Source organism: Podarcis melisellensis (assembly GCF_964234715.1).
Source record: "Podarcis melisellensis genome assembly, chromosome: 1".
NCBI classification, from domain to species: domain Eukaryota; kingdom Metazoa; phylum Chordata; class Lepidosauria; order Squamata; family Lacertidae; genus Podarcis; species Podarcis melisellensis.
Genome location: NC_138528.1, coordinates 112,767,932 through 112,786,840, shown reverse-complemented (window position 1 = coordinate 112,786,840; position 18,909 = coordinate 112,767,932). Strand labels below are relative to the sequence as shown.

Below are 18,909 nucleotides of genomic sequence, written 5' to 3'. Positions count from 1 at the left end.
CTTTCACGAGAAATTTTATATACTGCTTGATTGTAAAAATAAAGTAAAATAAAAAAAATCCTCAAAGGGGTTTACAAAAAAAGATAATACAATTATTGATAAGAAGAATTAACAGTAATTTAAGACTTTTGAAAAGGCTAAAATAACAATAAACAGATTAAAACACGCACCAGCTTTCTAAATGTAGAAGATATGAGCAAAACGCAAGGAGAAAACAGTTTCTACAAGAAACTCAAGTTGCACTCCTTAGATCTGTTCATAGAATTGAGTGAAATAGATTTGAATTTGCCACCGAAACAGTAGAAGGAAATCTCAGGAGGCGGCGAATTTGAAAGAACTAAACATGCAAAACAACAATAATACAAATATTCCCAAGATGCTAAGATATACCTTTGGGTGCTGGAGGTTCAGGCTTTTTCACGGGTACTTTTTCTTCTGGGATTTTCTTTGGCACCTCAGGAACTTCAAAGATAGTAAATTGTTTTAAGTCTTGGGCTTCAGTGATGTATGCCAGTAATTAACAAGAGCAAACAAGGGGAAGGGAAACCAACATAAAGGGCTATCTTTTTTCTAAAATACATGTGGGACACATATTACATATGACTACATTATGAGAAGTCATCTCAGAGGGAAAATAAGACTATTAAACATACTTCCACAAATATTCAGTTATGTGAAAATAGTGTTACATCTATAAAGCAAATCTGAAGTTCTTTGTGGCATTTCTGGTTATGACATGTACCTTTAACAGCAGGAGGCTCTGGTTTTTTAGGCTCAGGAACCTTTGCTTTTTCCTCAGGGACCACTTTCTTGGGTACCTCCGGAACTTGAAGGGAAAAGAATTTCATTTAAGAATGCGAATATCAAAGAATGCGCAGAAGATACTAAGGACACATGAAAGTCGTAAAACACAGGACTTCAAAAATAAGGACAAAACTGGAGAGAACTGGTATGATACAATTAAGCTGTGCAGTAGTAAGCCTCCTGTCTTTCTTTATGGATCACACAGTAGAAACACACAGATGGAAATCAATATTTTCCTGTCTCTCCCCTTGATAAAGGTTAAATATTCCTCCCAAGAGCAAACAAAGCTGTTTCATGCGTTACAAACAATACACACCTTTAGCAGGTGGAGCTTCCGGTTTCTTAGGCACTTCAGCTGGTACTTTCTTTTCCGGAACAACTTTCTTTGGCACCTCAGGCACTTGAAAACATTAATATTATTTTTGTTTACAACAACTCATTTAAGAAACATACACAGTTGCAAGCACACACACACACAACCCCAACATTAAATAGCAGCACAGATCCATCATTTGAGTTCATGATTCCCACATGCAGTGATGACCACCAAATTGTTTGGCCTTCAAAGGGGTTCATGGGGGAATAAGGCTACCAGTGGCTACCAGTCATTATGGTTGTGTATTACTTCCGGAGTAGGGGCAGTATGCTCCTCAAAACCAGTTTTTGGGAAATTGCAAGTGAGGAGAATGCTGTAGTGCCCATGTTCTGCTTGTGGACTTCCCATTAGCATCTATTTAGTCGGGCACTGTGACAGCCATGTGCTAGATTAGATGAGTTTTTGGTCTCTTCTTGTGTTCACCCAAATATATTTAGATATTGCAGATATACAGTATAGTAACACCAACAGACTTCAGTTTGAAAAATGTGTACTACTCAGTGCTATTTTTCTAGAAAAAGAGGTGCCGGACCTTGTTCCCTTAGAATGGCAATGGCGCCCACCTGAGAGTTGCCAGAACTGATTTCCGGCAAGTTCCAGCTGGAAAAAAAGGCCCTGGTAGTACTAACTTGTCATTTTTTCTTTAAAAAGGAGGCCTACCTTTGGCAGGTGGAGGTTCTGGCTTCTTTGGCACAGCCACTGGAACTTTTTCTTCTGGGACAGGTTTCTTTGGTACCTCGGGCACTGAATAAGATTAGCTTATGTTAATGCCATGTCTTCCAAAGGTAGCATATGTTAATCCTGTCACAGAATGGTAGCAGGTGGACACACAATAGCTTCAATAATGTGAACTTAAACATGTACAGTGGTACTTTGGCTCTCAAATAGCTTAGTTGTCGAACAAATTGGCTCCCGAATGCTGCAAACATCCAACGCAGCTTCTGCTTGCATGCAGGAAGTTCCTGCAGCCAATTGGAAGCTGCGTCTTGGTTTTTGAATGGTTTTGGGAGTCAAATGGACTCCTGGAATGGATTAAGATTGAGAACCAAGGTACTACTGTATACCATATATACAACATGACTAATAAGTGCTATCATTGCTGCCATGTATTCTATGTGAAGAATAATGACAAGGAAGTATGAAAGAAATGAAGTGTAGACACTAAAGGAACAGTAAGGAACTGAAGGGATGGGAGCATCTTATTTGTTGAATACATGAAATGCACACACCTTTAGCCGCTGGCACCTCTGGCTTTTTAGGCACAACTTTCTCTTCTGGAACAGGTTTCTTTGGTACTTCAGGCACTGTTAAAGGAAGGGTATGGATTTTGCTTACTCTTTAGTGCAGGACAATGCACATAACTTCTAAGACACAAATGCAAACTGAGGCTGCAATCTAAACTCAACGCACACTAGGAAGTAAGTCCCACTGAATATTAACAAGTGACAACATTGCTCAGCTTAAGGCTGTAATCCTAGGTCCAGTTACATTTGAATCCCATCGAATGCAGCAGCAGCCGCTTCTGAGATTTGACTGCACTGGCCATCATCTAACACACAAGGCTTTGTCTTTGAAGGCTCTGCCATCTCTCTGAGACAAGGTGGGCGGTGACTGGGGTAGTGGCTTTCTTGTGAAACTATTTCCCAAGGGAGGCTCACCTAGCATGCCGTCTTTTTTGCCATCGTTGTTATTAACACCATCGTTAACATTTTTTTTTAAAAAAATATTTTTTTATATATAATTTAAATAGAAAGTAATAGTAAGGAAGAAAGCACAGCATTGACAAACCAGTAACAGAACAGTAAATAATTAAGCAGTTAGCAATTTAACAACCGACACTACAATAAATTAATTTCAATAATAATTTAAAAAGGAAATATAATAATTTGAAATAAAGTTATAGTAGATGGGGATATTTAAATAACAATATTCAATTTATATCCTTTATCTTTAATGTATAATTTATAATTTGAAATTTGACGGAAACCATAATTATATATTCTCATAAGATCTTTTGATGCCACCCTATTTATTTCACCTGCCTGTTCACTGTTGAGGAGACTGTCTTAGTGATGCTAGTCTTATCTGCTGTTTGATCTTTTAAAATTGCTTTCTTATTTTTATGGTGACCTACTCTAGAAATATTGATATTAAAGTCTGACTGTGAATCTACAAACAAGCAAACAAATAGTATTAGCTTAAAGGAGAACATTTCTGCCACCTTTGGTATCCAAATACCACACTTGATATCGTCTACTAAAGTGAAGAACACATGGCATTCAGCGATGATAATGTGTAGTATAAAAAAGTAAGAAAAAAAGATATACACTGGCCTGGTTCATGTGACACAGTAAGCTAAGCTATGGCTTACCAGAATTGTGCAAAAGTGCAGGCTTTCAATCACCAGCTTGCAACCATTTTGCTCCTCCATAGTCTTTTTTAGTATTACACTGTGCTGACCTCAATCAAAGTTTAGTTTAGTGCAGGCTTCCTCAACCTCGGCCCTCCAGATGCTTTTGGCCTACAACTCCCATGATCCCTGGCTAGCAGGACCAGTGGTCAGGGATGATGGGAATTCTAGTCTCAAAACATCTGGAGGGCTGAGGTTGAGGAGGCCTGGTTTAGTGTATTGCCGGAGCCCAGACTCACTGTTAAGTGGTCTACTCACTAACCATGAGCTGCAGCTGAGGTTTCTTCTTACCATGTCATGCAAACCAGGCCAATGCCTATCCTCCTGGACCAGCCCTAACCCACTGCTGCTTTCTGTCAATTGGGATGTTACCTTTAGCTGGAGGTGCTTCTGGAACAGCAGCTGGCACCTTCTTTTCCGGGACAACTTTTGTGGGTACCTCAGGCACTTGAAAAGAAATAGCATCATTTTCTGTTACGTTTCAGTTTGTTAAAATGCAGGCAAAAGTGTCAGGAATAAAGAGGTGCCTTTAGAGGAATATCAGGAAGGTTAGTGGTCAATATTAAGCAGTCACAGTTCAGGGGGCAAGTAAGTTCCATTGAAATTGATGGGGTTTTGTATCCACAACTCTTTGAATTGTAACCAAAACCTATTTGAACGTGTCCAATTAAGAAATGAAGTTGGTTTTTAGAAGACGAGGAAGAAGAAAAGAATGCAGAATTATAAATGGGGCTGGGGGGAAAGTGAACCCATAACCCATTTCTTTTTCTTTTGGTAAGAATGAATGTCACCAAGACTGAGGTATATACCTTTAGCAGGTGGAGGAGCTGGTTTTTTAGGCACTGCAACAGGTATTTTCTCTTCTGGCACAGCCTTCTTGGGCATCTCGGGAACTTTAAAGATATTAGTACATTTTACTTTGAAGAACTGAAAATGGTTTATAACACGGCATGAAGAAGTGAAACAGATTTATTCCCAACAGACAGAACATGACACACGGACATGGAATGACATGGACAATATTGACATTAAAATCACACGGGTGGGTATTCAATTGAAAGCAGGAGGCTGCCCTTTACATTATATAGACATAGACCTTTTCTCAAAACATCTATAGTTGGCGTATGAACAAGCACCACAACGTCAATTGTTGCTGAATATTAGCTGTCCAGGTGGCAAATCTGAACAAATCGTTCAAGTGACTGAAGAGAAGGCACTAGGATAAAAATTCCCCCCTATCCTGGTCCTTCATTCATATATATAAGTAGTTATCTTTTATGGGCTGATGGAAACGGTTGAACTCAAGTGAACATTTGAAAGATTTCAAAATACCTGCTGATATATCTGTTTTGTAAGATTACTCCCACAGCTGTTACCTTCCTGACAGTGGTTTGGGTATGTTTATTATTATTAATTGTTATCATAATTAGCATTTCCCCTTTCATCCAGGGACCTGACCTCATGTTTTATGATGTATTGCGTCGTATTTGTTTATAAAGGGAAGGATGCCTATGCCTCAAGGTAAGAATACAGCTGCAAATGACATTCCTATTTCTGCAAAAATCAGCATCGGAACTTTTTGGGACACAAGATTATCAGGAAACAAGAAGAGATAAGTTCTTTTTTTACTTTCTTTCTTACCCAGCAGAGCTCCTGTTTTTTTTGCTTTTTGTCAGCACTTTTCTAGAACAGGTTTCTTGGATAAACCAGATACTTCAATAAAGATATTAGATTGTGTTAATTATACAAACTGAAGAAGCCACAATAAAGATAAATACCAGCAAGACCATAAAGACTTGACACCAAACATTGACATTAATTAGGCACATTCACATTTACGTATGACAAGAAAAGTTGCCTGTACAAAATTTATAAACTAACATGAAACAAAGAAGATTTTTTCCCCACAAACAAGACAAACATTTCTTAAGCCAAGAGTGTCTTTTCCCTTTGGGAATGACGTCTACCTTTTAATGGTGGAGGCTCTGTTGCAGGCACAGCATAAGGGTCTTGTTTTTTAGGCTTAGCAACCATCACAGTCTCTTCTGGTATTTGAGCCTCTGCTGCTTCAAGCACAACAGCAGGCTCTGGTTTTCTGGGTTTGGAAACAGCTGCCTTTTCCTCTGGCTCTTGCCACCAAACTGTTTCAGGCACCACTGTAGGTTCTGGCTCCCCGGATTTTGCTCTCTTTTCTTCTTCCACTTCAGGCTTTGCTGTTTCAAGCACCATGGCAACTTCTGGTTCTTTGGGTTTGGTGACAGCCATCTTCTGTTTTGCCGCTGGAAGCGTTACTGTTTTAGGCACTGCAATAAGTTCTGGTTTTTTAGATTTAGCAGCGGCTACCTCCTTTTCTGGCACACGAGGTTCTGCTGACTCAAGAGCAGCAATAGGTTTCGGTTTCTCAGGTTCCACAATATCTATCTCTTCTTCCAGCTCAGGCTCTGCCATCTGAGACATGACAATGAATTCCTGTTTTCTGGGTTTGGCAACAGCCATCTTGTCTTCTGGCATGTAAGGCTCTGCTGTTTTAGGAGCCACACCAAGCTCTGTTTTCTTAGGTTTAGCAATGGTTGCCTTCTTTTCTTCCTCTTCAGGCCCTTCTATGTCAGGCACCAAAGCAGGTTGTGGTTTTCTGGGTTTGGTGACAGCTATCTTCTGTTTTGGTGCAGGAGGCTCAGGCACCAGAGGCTCTGTTTTTTTAGGTTTAGCAACAGCTGCTTTCTTTTCTGGCACATGAAGTTCAACTGCCTCAAGAACTGAAGTGGGTTTTGGTTTCTTGAGTTCAGCAATATCTACCTCCTCTTCTTCCACTTCAGACTGTACCATCTGAGCCATGACAATGGATTCTGGTTTTCTGGGTTTGGAGACAACTACCTGCTCTTCCAGCACTTCAGGCTCTGCTGTTTCAGGCTCCACAACAGGTCCTGGTTTTCTGGGTTCAGTGACAGCTATCTTCTGTTTTGGCACTGGAGGCTCCACTATTTTAGACACCATAATAGGTTCTGGTTTTTTAGGTTTAGCAACAGCCTTCTTTTGGGGTACATGAGGTTCTACTGTCTCAAGAACTACAACAGGTTTTGCTTCCTCAGGTTCAGCAATATCTATCTCCTCTTCTTCCATTTCAGGCTCTACTGTTTGAGGAAACCCAGCAGGTTCTGGTTTCCTAGGTTTGGAGACAGCCACCTGGTCTTCTTGCACTGGAGGCTCTGTTGTTTTAGGAACCACACCAGGTTTTGTTTTTTTAGGTTTAGCAATGATTAGCTTCTTTTCTGGCACCCCAGGCTCTTCTGTTTCAAGCTCCACAAGAGGTTCTGGTTTTCTGGGTTTGGCAACAGCGATCTCCTGTTTTGACTCTACTGTTTTAAGCATCACAACAGGCTCTGGTTTTTTAGGTTTAGCAACGACTTTCTTCTTTTCTGGCACATGAGGTTCGACTGCCTCATAAACTGCAACAGGTATGGGTTCCTCAGGTTCAGCAATATCTATCTCCTCTTCTTGCACTTCAGGCTCCACAACGGGTTGTGGTTTCCTGGGTTTGGCAAGAAGTGGCTTCTGTTTTGGCAGCTCAGGCTCTGCTGGCTTTGATACAGCAATAGATTCTGGTTTTGTGGATTTACGAGCAGCTGTCTTCCTTTCTGGTGCTTGAGGCTGCGTTATCTGAGATACTTCAGTAAGTTCTGCTTTTTTATGTACAGAAACTAATTCTGTTTTTTCATGCTTTGCAATGGATATCTTCTCTTCTGCCCCTCCTTTTCTGGGCACCTCAGACACTTTAAATAAAATCAATTCCCTTGTAAGAATTTTTAAACCACAAAATGCAAATAGTAGCATCAAACTGAACAAGAGCGAAATAATGAAAACATGTCACTTTTGTGACTTTGGTAGCTTTACGTTTTCCTCGAAGAAAGAATATACCTTTGGGAGGTGCAACCTCACGTTTCCTAGGAATGGCGGCAGGATACCGTTCTTCCATTTCTTCTAGAAGCATTTCCTCATATGTTTCTGTATCTTAAAGATATTAGTTTTCTTTGAGACATGCAAAATCATACTTGTAAAAAGCATAGGACAAAAAAGACATAACCAAAGACAATGACCAACAAACAGAGAGCCCAGCCGTATTTATTGTGGAATAAACTTATACTTTCCATTTAGTCACAGAAGCAGGCCTTCTTCAAGGTTAACTAATTCTAACCTTTTGCTCTGCTAATTAGAGATGCTCAGGCTGAAACCAGATAGGAGTGCAGCACAATTATTGGCTTAAATCTAGGTTTGCTACAATCACATATAAAGTAAAGTGGCTGTTGTTAAGAGCAAAGGGGGTGGAGGAGTGAAAGGTTCTGAAATATGCCCCTTCTGCACTCCATAAGTCGCTAAACATTTTTTGCTGGAACTCCTTTTTATCCCGCCTGGGCTCTGATTATTTTTCTGCTCTCATGGGTCATGTCTACCAGGGCAAGTTAAGGCTCATCCCCCAAACTGAGCACTAGTAATGCTTTTATGGTTAGCCTCACTAGTTATAAAGTTTGGTCCCACTGAAACCAGTTCGTCTAATCTAATTAAAATCTAAGTGTTCCACCTTTCTGGTTTCTAGTTATTCCACTCTTCAGTTAAGTTCTGAAAAAAGTTTTTCATTGCTACTGAACTATCATTAATTGGATCTTATGCTATTTTCTTTTCCACCCAAGTTTTCATTTTTCTCCCTTAATGCTTTATGAGAATGGTTTTTATTGGGCTACATCTGAGACACATGAAAGGCAGCCTAAATAATATCTAAACCTTGAAACAATCCCCCATGTGTGTCTATTGCTGCATTTGAAAATGAATTTATTTAAAGTCTATCCAATCATTAATGTGAATGGAGTGTGAATGGCCGATCAAATGGCCATAAACACCTTTAGTATACGTGACAACCTGGGCTTGGGCTCTGTAACATAAAGCATTGACAAGTTAGAAGACTTAATTAGATTATGTACCTTCATAGTGCGTAGCTTCTTTCCTAGATACTTGAACTGTTACTTGTTCCTCCGAAATGGCTTTCTTTCGTATCACAGGCACTTTAAAGATATTAGTTTGTGGCAGGAAATTAAAAAAATTGTGAAACACATAGAAACAGACAAACTAAATAAACAGTTATTGACGTTGGCACACAACACCCCAAAATTTATGACAATGAGCTATTATGGCACATTTAAATGCCTTGAAATTTGCTAATTCATTATCACTTTCACTGAATTGCTGTTGTACCTTTAGCTGCCGGAGGTTCCAATTCTTTTGAGACCGATGGAGTAGGAATTATTTCTTGTGAAACAGCCTTTTCTCGAACCTCAGGTGCTTTAAAGATATTAGTCTTTTTTTAGAAACGTGGGCATTTTAAAATAAGAGGTTATTGCAGACCACAGACAAAACAACAGGACACACACACACACATTTCGAAGATCTTGGAAGAAATTTGACACGTATCTTCCATGATAGAATTACAGCGATGAAACATTGCCTTATGACCAATTGAGCCTTCTGCATTCGTCTCTGCTTTGCAAGAGCGGTGATTCTAGATGAAAAGCAATATTTCTATTCCTATTCAGATTTCTAGTACAAGTGATCTGAATTTTATCCCATTTAATTATTCCCCCTAAAATTGCATGGAATAATTTGTAATTAATTTGGCAAGAAATTCGCCTACATTGCAGAAAACACTGAATTATGTAAGTGAATAGCAGGTGGGGAAATAAAATGGTGAAATGTCTCATTTCACTGCAGTTGTAGCTAAAGGTGTGTTACCTTTGATAGGCGTTGCTTCTTCTTTAGGTACAGGTGTAGGTTTCTTCTTCTCTGGCACAGCTTTCTTTGCCGCCGGAGGCACTTTAAAGATATTAGTTTATTTTTGAGTATGTATACAATTATGTCACACATAAGACAAAAAGGAACAGACCAACAAAGGGCCTGGATAATACAATGGTAGTTCGCACTTTGGGAAGTTAGCGGAAGAGGTGGTGTATGTACCTTTAATGGGCGGAGCTTTCTGTTTTATAGGAACACCAATGGGAGCCGTTTCTTCTGGGACAGCTTCCTCTTCCAGTTCAAGCACTTTAAAGATATTAGTATATTTGAGACGTTTCAAAAGGACACACAAAGGACAGGTTGGGGGGGGAAATAAACAGCACACAGTGAAGACCAGCAGATCAAGAAAACAAACAAAGTTAAAAAAAGAATAATCCTAGAACTAAAGAAGCACAACTCATTTATGATTTGCTCTCTGACATCTATTTTGTTTCCTTTGGCTTTTAAAAGTGGAATGGCTATGAATTACTATGCTCTTCTTGACACAGTGACAACAGGCTCTGCTCCGCATACTAACAACTCAGATTCCTGCCCTTATGTCTATGTTTGGCCAAGTGCATTTGCTTCAGACTGTCGAGATCAAATGATTGATAGGAAGCTTCGCAAAGGAAATTCAGCACTGGAGCCAGAATCCTACCATTGGACCATAAGACCTGCTACCTCACTGCAATATGTCCTCACGCCAAAACATGTGGACAATAATATTTTAAATCATGACATATTGATTAAGCAAAACACAGCATGATAAGCTGTTTGATATTATAAAGTCTACAAAATCAGACACCTCTTACTATTCTCAGTGCCAATTAAATTGTTAAACTGACTGACCGGCTTTTCAAGCTTAGTTATTTTGCAAATTGAATAAAACTCTGATGTACCTTCAACTGTAGCACCTTCCTTTTCTCTGGAGATAATATAAGTAACTTTTTCTTCCCGTAATGTTTTCTCGTGAACTGCGGGAGCTTTAAAGATATTAGTTTTCTCTTAGTTGGGTTTTTTAAAAAAAATAGTTATAACATCTTTAAACGCAAGACAACCATAACACAGAGAAAAGAATAACTAAACAAATTATTTTTCCATTTTAAATACTTCAGGGGCAGAATATCATTTTAATGGTTTCCTACGCAAGAAAGAAGGGGATAATGAGCAATTTAAATTTAATAAAGTGGCTTGGCCGATAAAATACATTTTCTAATGTCAGCTATACCTCTTTTCCTTTATACAATAAACACCGTCACTTTATTTAGGACATCTTCCAATCACAGCTGTTGTCAACATAGTCAACAGAGTTTTGTAAGCCAAATGAAAATGTTTTCTCCAGATTTCGTAGGATTTATGATACCCTTGTGTCAGGAACATCTAAGGGCCTTACTGCTGTGATCTATGCACACTGATCACGCAACTACACTGACGAAGATATACTTTTTTTGTTCTTGCCTATTCAAAATTTCATCTACCTTTTACTGTGGGAGGTTCTTCTGCTTCATAGGTAGTGATGGATACTTGTTCTTCAGGGACGGCTCTCTTGGGAATGTCAGGCACTTTAAAGATAGAGCATGTACTCAAGCTTATTTGGAGAAATACACACTTCTAAAATAATGTGCACATTGCTGAAAGTTCTCTTCTGAGGCGTTAGTGATAACACCATAGACGAGAACACAGGAATGTCAATATTCTTTCTGTCTTACTACTGAATCTACCTTTAGTTGGTGAAGGCTCTTTCCTTTTGGGAACAGTCTTAGGCACTTTTTCTTCAGGAACAGCTTTCTTAGGTATCTCAGGCACTTTAAAGATACAATACTTTTGTTTAGTTATTTATGAATCTTACATGAATGCTATATACATAATTACAAAAGAAGGGAACGCAAAACACAAGGACACACCATGAATACGTACACATACAGAACAAACACAACATACCACTGAAGGTGCGCAACACATTTATACAAAATACACAGAGAGAAGATGAAAGATGCACAAGATAGCGAAGAGTGAATGTACCTTTAGGTGGAGGAGTCACTTCTTTCTTAGGAACAGCAAGAGGTACTTTTTCTTCTGGTTTCTTTTTTGCTGCGGGCACTTTAAAAACATGGATTTCTTTTAAGAGTTTGCCATTCTTTGAATTACGAATCAAGTGCAAGAATAAACAAAACAGGCTTAAAATGCCACACAAAATGACAGAAGGGGTTTCAAAAAGGACACAGACGCATAGGGGCAATATTGATTAAATGTCAAGTTTGACAGAGAAGGAAAAAAATTATCTATCCCAGTTTGTTAGGTATACTGATCTGCCTTCTCTTATCTAGTTGCTTACATATATAGGAAACTGTTCCACTAAATGTAATGAAACTTAGGTGGTTTGGAACCACAATCCAACTATACCCTCTCTCAAGTCCCATTCTTCCTCTGAAAAGCCACTCTGGAAGGTCTCCTCCCCTGGCAGCTGAACACACATGGTTGCCGGCTGATGGGGAATTCCCCCCAGTTGTCATGGCCATGGGTACAACTTTCTGTCCAGTGAAGCGCCAGGTTCACATTGACCAGTCAGAGGCCCAAGCTGGGGGAGTTCCTCGCTAGCTGGCCAGGCATTGACTTAAAAGAACTGAGGAAAAGCTACCAGATGTATACATAGCTCATGCCCTTAGACAGTCCAACTAACAGATTTGTATCCAACTCAGAGCCGACACAGTGAAATTAATGGGCCTATGTTAGTCATGACCTTTAATTTCATTGGGTCTGTTATGACTACGACTAACAATGGATACAACCCATAGTGACATAATAAAATTAATGTCCTATCTGCAATCTTAATGCTAGTGAAAACTGAAATGTAAGGACAACAGTCACCCATGAGGGCATCTGATTTTTCAGGGTACACAAAGGAACATATTCAGCAACTTTATCTACCTTTAGCTGGTGGAGCTTCCTCTTTTTTAGGTACAGCAACTTTTACTTTTTCTTCAGCAATGGCTCTTTTAGGCACCTCAGGCACTTGAAAAACATTTTACGAAGGAGCTTTTAGTTATTTACAAAGAAACCAAATTGCCAAATTCAGAAGACTGTAATCACAATTACAGAAGAAGTCTCTAATCATTAAAGGAGGATACACCCATCATTAGCTTTTGAACTCTTCAGTAACAACAGCATAGTTGGTTTGGCCCACTCTGGGAAACCTGTCCCTCAAATGGAGTCTTGTAAGCACAAAAGCAGGGAACACTGGGGTGGATTTTTGGGGGGAGGGGAAATTTGGGCATTCAAAAGAAGGTTCAATCTCAAGGCAGCAACAAACAACAGGTAAATGATTAATATACCTATTGCTGGTGGAACCTCATACACTTCCTCATATTCTTCAATCTCCTTGGTCTCCCGAACCTCTTCATAGTACTCAAGTTCCTCCGGTTCTGGAGCTTCTTCATACTGTTCAAATTCTTCTGGAGCTTCCTCATATTGCTCGACTTCAGGTTCTTCTGGAGCTTCTTCATATCTTTCAGGTTCTGGGGCTTCCTCATATTCTTCAGGTTCTTCACCCTCTTCTACCTGAAGAAACTCCTCAGTCTTCTCATAGGTCTCATATTTCTCATATTCTTCATAGAAGTATTTTTCAACAGTGACCTGTTCTTCAGGGATGGGTTTCTTACGTACCACAGGCACTTTAAAGATAGCATTAATTTTTCATTATTTCAAAGACTTGCTGGTGCATAAGCATACAAAGCAAATATAGAAAGAAAACCACCCAAAGTTATCAAATAATTACAAGAAGGGTTTTTAAAAATAAAAAAGAGATACCTGTAATGCTAGTAGCCTATAGTAATAGACTAGAAGATGTTAGAAAAGATTAATAATAAATTCTCATTACAAGATACTTAGAGATGCACAAAAACAAACTTAGGTGGAATAATTTTCTTTGATATAACAGCAGATATTTTTTCCTCAGAGATGTTAAAAAATACAGTGCTGTTTTAGGTAGGCATTTTTAAATTGTTTACCAAGTATAAGAAAACCACATAATTCATAAAGCATGAATAAAAATGAATTCAAGAACTTACTAACGTATATTTGACAGTCTGTGATGAAACACACATATAATTAGTAATATGAAAGAAGAACGTTATAACACAGATAAGAAGAGATGTACCTTTGGCAGGTGGAGCCTCTACTTTTTTAGGAGGAGCAGTTGGTACCTTCTTTTCAGGGACAACTTTCTTGGGTACCTCAGGCACTTTAAAGACATGACACCGCTACTTTAGCTTTTTTATATATATTGCACAATGTCAGTCAAACTACAAGATCACAAGCGACACATAGACATACAAGATGACACAAATCACTATGCTGATTTAGAATGCAATCCTATACCCATCCTTTTCCTGGGCGTAAGTCCTATTGATCCCAATGGGACTTACTTCGGAGTTGAAGTGTATAGGATGGCATTGTTTAGTTGGTTGAAATTCAAACGTAATGGGACAAGAACAACAAAAATGACTGGTTAATGCCATGATAAATGTTATCATCTTATGTATCTATAGGTATAGATTTATGGCTATACCTTTCTCTGGAGGAGCTGCCACCTTTTTAGGAACAGGGACTTTCTCTTCTGGGACAGGTTTGGGAACTTCAGGCACTTTAAAGAATATTGAGTTGTTTTAAGAATTTGGTCTCGAGCCAGCGCGGACAAACACATATGACATTGCAACGTTTAAGAGCTATCTATTCAGACTTTGCCATATTCCCAAAAGTGAACATCAGGTATGACGTACGGCAAGCCTACTTTAATAGCTAATTAATTAATACAAATGGTTATCAATGTATGGACAAAAATAAAAATAAAAATTGCACACCGTTTTAAAGATTGGATATACCTTTTTTGGGAGGAGCTGGGACCTTTTTGGCAACAGGAACTTTCTCCTCCGGAACTGGCTTAGGAACCTCAGGCACTTTAAAGACAGCATAGACTTAATTTAAAGCCACCGCACACACAAACATGTAAGACTTCACAGCATTGTTAGCTATGTGTTTCAATGCTCCGAGACATAATGATAATTTCTAGACTTAAAGTAAGTGTCAAAAGCGTTCTGGTTTTGATATATGGCTATACCTTTTGCTGGAGGAGACGGCACCTTTTTGGGAACGGGCACTTTCTCTTCAGGGACGGGTTTAGGAACCTCAGCCACTTAAAAAAAAAAGCATGATAGTGTTTTGAGAATATGTTTTCTTTTCTTTTCTTTTGTTTTTTAAAAAATCCTCAGTGCTAACACAACACCAAGAAGCACCAACAACAGGAAGATGTGTACAAAAAGCAAGAAATTCGCAGAACAAGAACTTCAGACAATTCAGCAATTCAGACAATATTCTGCCGGGAAGCAGTTTTCCACACATTGCAAACAGACAAAAGTGACACAGGACAAACATGTTGTACTATATACATTTTGAAATATTTCCTGCACACAGTTTGAATCCCCCTGAATTCACTGGCAAACAAGAAGTTTCTTTTCTCTTCTGGAAGGTCAGGTTGTTAGTACAACTGAAGAAAACATACACTAATTCTTTGTTACTCAATGTACCTTTTGCTGGAGGAGGCTCCACTTTTTTGGGAACAGCTGCAGGGGCTCTCTTTTCTGGGACGACTTTCTTTGGCACTTCTGGGACTTTAAACACATATTTTCGGATTAAGAATTTTGTTTTTAATCCACTTCGGAAAGAGAAACATAGCTCACGTTGGGGTTGGGGCAGGGTGGGGAGCACAAACATAGGTCACAGCATAGGCCACAATTCATGAATCTGCTTTAGGGTTTGCTTAACAGAATTTGTGAATATTTCCGTCAGAACAGCAGCCATGCCATATCACACAGCACGTTTGAAATTTCGCGGAGTTTCAAAAACAATTTGCGAAACAATGCACATCAATCCTATGCATGTTTACTTAGGAGCAAATCCCACAGTGTTCAAAGAAGTGTCGTTATACCAAATCAGATAATGAGTTAAGGTTAAGGTTAAGGAATCGGGTCTGGAGCTTTTTACAACTGGGTACCCTGTTAAAATGAGACACGGGTGGCACTGTGGGTTAAACCACAGAGCCTAGGACTTGCCGATCAGAAGGTCGGCGGTTCGAATCCCCATGATGGGGTGAGCTCCTGTTGTTCGGTCTCTGCTCCTGCCAACCTAGCAGTTCGAAAGCACATCAAAGTGCAAGTAGATAAATAGGTACCACTCTGGTGGGAAGATAAACAGTGTTTCTGTGTGCTGCTCTGGTTCACCAGAAGTGGCTTAGTCATGCAGGCCACATGACCCGGAAGCTGTACGCCGGCTCCCTCGGCCAGTAAAGCGAGATGAGTGCTGCAACCCCAGAGTCGGCCACGACTGGACCTAATGGTCAGGGGTCCCTTTACCTTTACCTTACCCTGTTAAAGGGGTTTGGGAAGGGATATTGCTGTCCAGAGGTCACATGGAGGCCAATGGGCCATAGCACCCTACTGAGAGGCAGTCTGGCGGGGAGCATCACCCTTGATGCTTTTCGGGGAGTGACCTTTTGACCCAACTATCAACAACCAGCAGGCAGGCTGGTTGATCTCAGATACCAACCCAATGTCTTCTTCAAAACCAGTTCACATGGTTTTTCTCCAACATTGGATGGCGTACCTCTTGAGTATGGCTATGCAAATATCTTTACATAGAAACAGTTATCTTCAAATACTCAAGTGCTATTATTTATGTCTTTAGAAACAGGTTTGTAAAATTATTTTCAGAGGTGTTATAAAGAAAATTGCAGCATGAAACCAGATCAAGAAAGAGAAGTATTTAGGCTGCAATTAAAAGTATGTCTGCAGTCCTATGCCCATTCACTTAGGAGTAATCGTTCATTGTCTCCAATGCTGTTTTACTGATTACCCAATGGAACTTCCCTGTTATTTCTTCCCGCCTGCAGTGCCACTCTGTGCACCCTCAAAATTCACATATGGAAGGCAGGGGACTATTTGAGCAGATTTTGCGGGGTGCATGGGAAAAAGGGGGGGAAAGGGAAGTCCCACTGAATGAGCAAAACTCTGCTTGCCCAGAATTTGGTAAGCCTAGCAGAATTTATTCCTGAGTAAACATGCATAAGATCAAATTGCATGGCTTTTAGAGAACATAAAGCAAACAACACAGATCATATTATTGTTCTTATTTTTAAAAGAGGTCTTTGATAAGGATAATGATGAGCTGAATGTACCTTTTTCAGGTATAGCTTCCTCTTCTTCAGGTATATAAACAGGTGCTTCTTCTGGGACAGGCTCCTTTGGTATGTGAGGCACTTCAAGGATTTAATTTGAAGAATGTGATTTATGGGTTTGTTGTGACAAAGAAAGAGACAGAAAGAGAAAGAGCTGACAGGCAAGGGACAACAACTATATTTGACATACACAAGCATCACATCTAAGATTAAAGAAACACATGAGATCAAGAAGACTGATTTTGATTGGGTCGATATACCTTTAGCTGGTGGAGGTTCTGGTTTTTTGGGCACAGTGAGAGGCACCTTTGCTTCAGACACAGCTTTCTTGGGTATCTCAGGCACTTTAAAGACACCAAGAAACAGACTTTGTATGCCCATTGTATCACAAAAAAGAAAGAACAGATGTAGTAGAAGACAAAACACAAAAACCACTGATATCTCGGGTGGGTGTGTCTGTGGATGCAAATCTACACACCCTTGTTGATTCTGCATGGTTAATATTGCTTGTTGAAATATTCTGCACATATCTCTTTGTTAAACCATGGGTAAAGCACTTACAGATGTATGCATAATTTATATCTTTCAAATATTATTTCAGATACCTTTAGGTGGAGCGGGCTCTGGTTTTTTGGGGACCGCAACAGGCACTTTCTCTTCTGGCACGGCTTTTTTCGGCACGGCCGGCACTTTAAAAAGATTAATTTGTAGATTGATTTGACTCCTTCTAGTATTGAGACACCACAAAGCAAAAGAACTAAAAGAAGAATGTGCTGCATCTGAACCACAAGGGCAAGGGGATTTGCAGATCTGCTCTTAATGAAACTGTCAGGGTTTTCTCACTGATATAATGTTTCTTTAATATTTATATTTACAGGCCCACCCTTCATGGTATTGACCACCCAGGGAGAGGTACAACAAACTGCAGCCCTGCTATGTAACGTAGCAGGTCAATTGCTTACAACAAGGCTCTCCAAACTTGAGTCACCAGCTGTTTTTGGATTACAATGCCCATCATCCCTAGCTAGCAGAACCAGTGGCCAGGGATGATGGGTATTGTAGTCCCAAAAAACCCCACCTGGAAACCCAAGTTTGGGGAAACCCTGGTTTAAAAGGATGACCAGGTCAACAAGGGGATGATACCTTTAGCAGGAGGAGCTTCCACCTTTTTAGGAACAGGTACTTTCTCTTCAGGGACAACTTTCTTGGGTACTTCAGGCACTTCAATTGAAAGAGACAGTACTTTGAGCATAGAATTTGGTTTCCAAATGAAGATGGAGAACAGTGACACAAAACACAAGAAGATTTTTTGTTGTTGAAGAAAATAAACAAGAAGTTACATTTAACAGGATTAAAGGACTATTAACACAGTTATTGTTTTCAGTTTGCACGGCAATTTTTACCACATAAACGTGCCCAGAGTGGGTCGTGACACAACATCAACACAACAGGAAAATCTAAGTACATCATTGCAATCAACAGCCTAGTTGTAGCCTATTAGGTAAGTTTATTTGCACAGGGCAAGCCTCACACTGATTTACCTTTAGCTGGTGGGGCTTCTTTTCGTTTAGGAACCGGAACCTTTTCTTCCGGGACGGGTTTCTTTGGCACCTCAGGCACTTTAAAGATAGGGCAAGAGATTGTTGAGGACACCACACCATTCACACAGCACATTAGAACAGAGAGTCAACAAAGGGCATGTCTACAGTTGATCCCCAGCCTACTAACGCCACTGAGCCAACAAACTTAATGAACTGAAAGCAAGAGTTTGAGGACACCGAATGAAGAGATGATGTACCTTTTGCTGGAGGAGCTTCCTTCTTCTTGGGGACAGGCGCAGGAGGAGCCTTTTTCTCAGGGACGGGCTTCTTTGGTACCTCAGGCACTTGAAGGATAGGATTGTATTTAAAAGAATGGACGCACCAAGACGCACCATAAGAACACAGCTGTATTGCAACGCTTTGACATGACCCCCGCAAGCTAAGTTAACTTAAAGAAAGTTGCTTGCTCCCTCTTACCCCTTGCAGCCACTTGCATCTCCTGAAAGTCCTCTTTAGAGTGTTGGGGCTCCTTCCTGAATACAGTGAAATGGGGCATACATAGCTGTTTTTTTATAATCAAGCCAGACCATTGGTCCATCTAGCTCCTCACTGTCAATTACAGTCGTACCTTGGATCCCGAACGCCATGGTACTCGGACGTTGTGGCTCCCAAACACCGCAAACCCGGAAGTGACTGTTCCGGTTTGCAAACTATTTTTGGAAGCCAAACGTCT

General features: G+C 39.9%; 1 protein-coding gene across 43 annotated transcripts in view; it reads right to left on the bottom strand.

Moving 5' to 3' along the window:
• TTN (titin) overlaps positions 1-18,909 on the bottom strand; it is a 284,957-nt gene that overhangs the window by 127,746 nt on the left and 138,302 nt on the right. For 27 of the 43 annotated variants that reach the window (XM_081902051.1, XM_081902060.1, XM_081902074.1 and 24 more), the window contains 29 exons: positions 18,434-18,520; positions 18,177-18,254; positions 17,779-17,856; positions 17,241-17,324; positions 16,896-16,979; positions 16,636-16,716; positions 14,990-15,073; positions 14,524-14,598; positions 14,288-14,362; positions 13,975-14,049; positions 13,564-13,647; positions 12,740-13,078; positions 12,336-12,419; positions 11,430-11,507; positions 11,129-11,212; positions 10,886-10,969; positions 10,307-10,390; positions 9,591-9,674; positions 9,369-9,449; positions 8,835-8,921; positions 8,564-8,644; positions 7,506-7,598; positions 4,400-4,483; positions 3,963-4,037; positions 2,410-2,484; positions 1,841-1,924; positions 1,121-1,204; positions 743-826; positions 391-462 (listed from right to left, as the gene is read on the bottom strand). In XM_081902051.1, coding sequence (XP_081758177.1) covers positions 391-462; positions 743-826; positions 1,121-1,204; positions 1,841-1,924; positions 2,410-2,484; positions 3,963-4,037; positions 4,400-4,483; positions 7,506-7,598; positions 8,564-8,644; positions 8,835-8,921; positions 9,369-9,449; positions 9,591-9,674; positions 10,307-10,390; positions 10,886-10,969; positions 11,129-11,212; positions 11,430-11,507; positions 12,336-12,419; positions 12,740-13,078; positions 13,564-13,647; positions 13,975-14,049; positions 14,288-14,362; positions 14,524-14,598; positions 14,990-15,073; positions 16,636-16,716; positions 16,896-16,979; positions 17,241-17,324; positions 17,779-17,856; positions 18,177-18,254; positions 18,434-18,520 — 2,622 coding nt within the window. The remainder of the gene's footprint in view (positions 1-390; positions 463-742; positions 827-1,120; positions 1,205-1,840; positions 1,925-2,409; positions 2,485-3,962; positions 4,038-4,399; positions 4,484-7,505; positions 7,599-8,563; positions 8,645-8,834; positions 8,922-9,368; positions 9,450-9,590; positions 9,675-10,306; positions 10,391-10,885; positions 10,970-11,128; positions 11,213-11,429; positions 11,508-12,335; positions 12,420-12,739; positions 13,079-13,563; positions 13,648-13,974; positions 14,050-14,287; positions 14,363-14,523; positions 14,599-14,989; positions 15,074-16,635; positions 16,717-16,895; positions 16,980-17,240; positions 17,325-17,778; positions 17,857-18,176; positions 18,255-18,433; positions 18,521-18,909) is intronic. The other 16 variants (XM_081902062.1, XM_081902089.1, XM_081902073.1 and 13 more) reach the window with 16 other exon arrangements.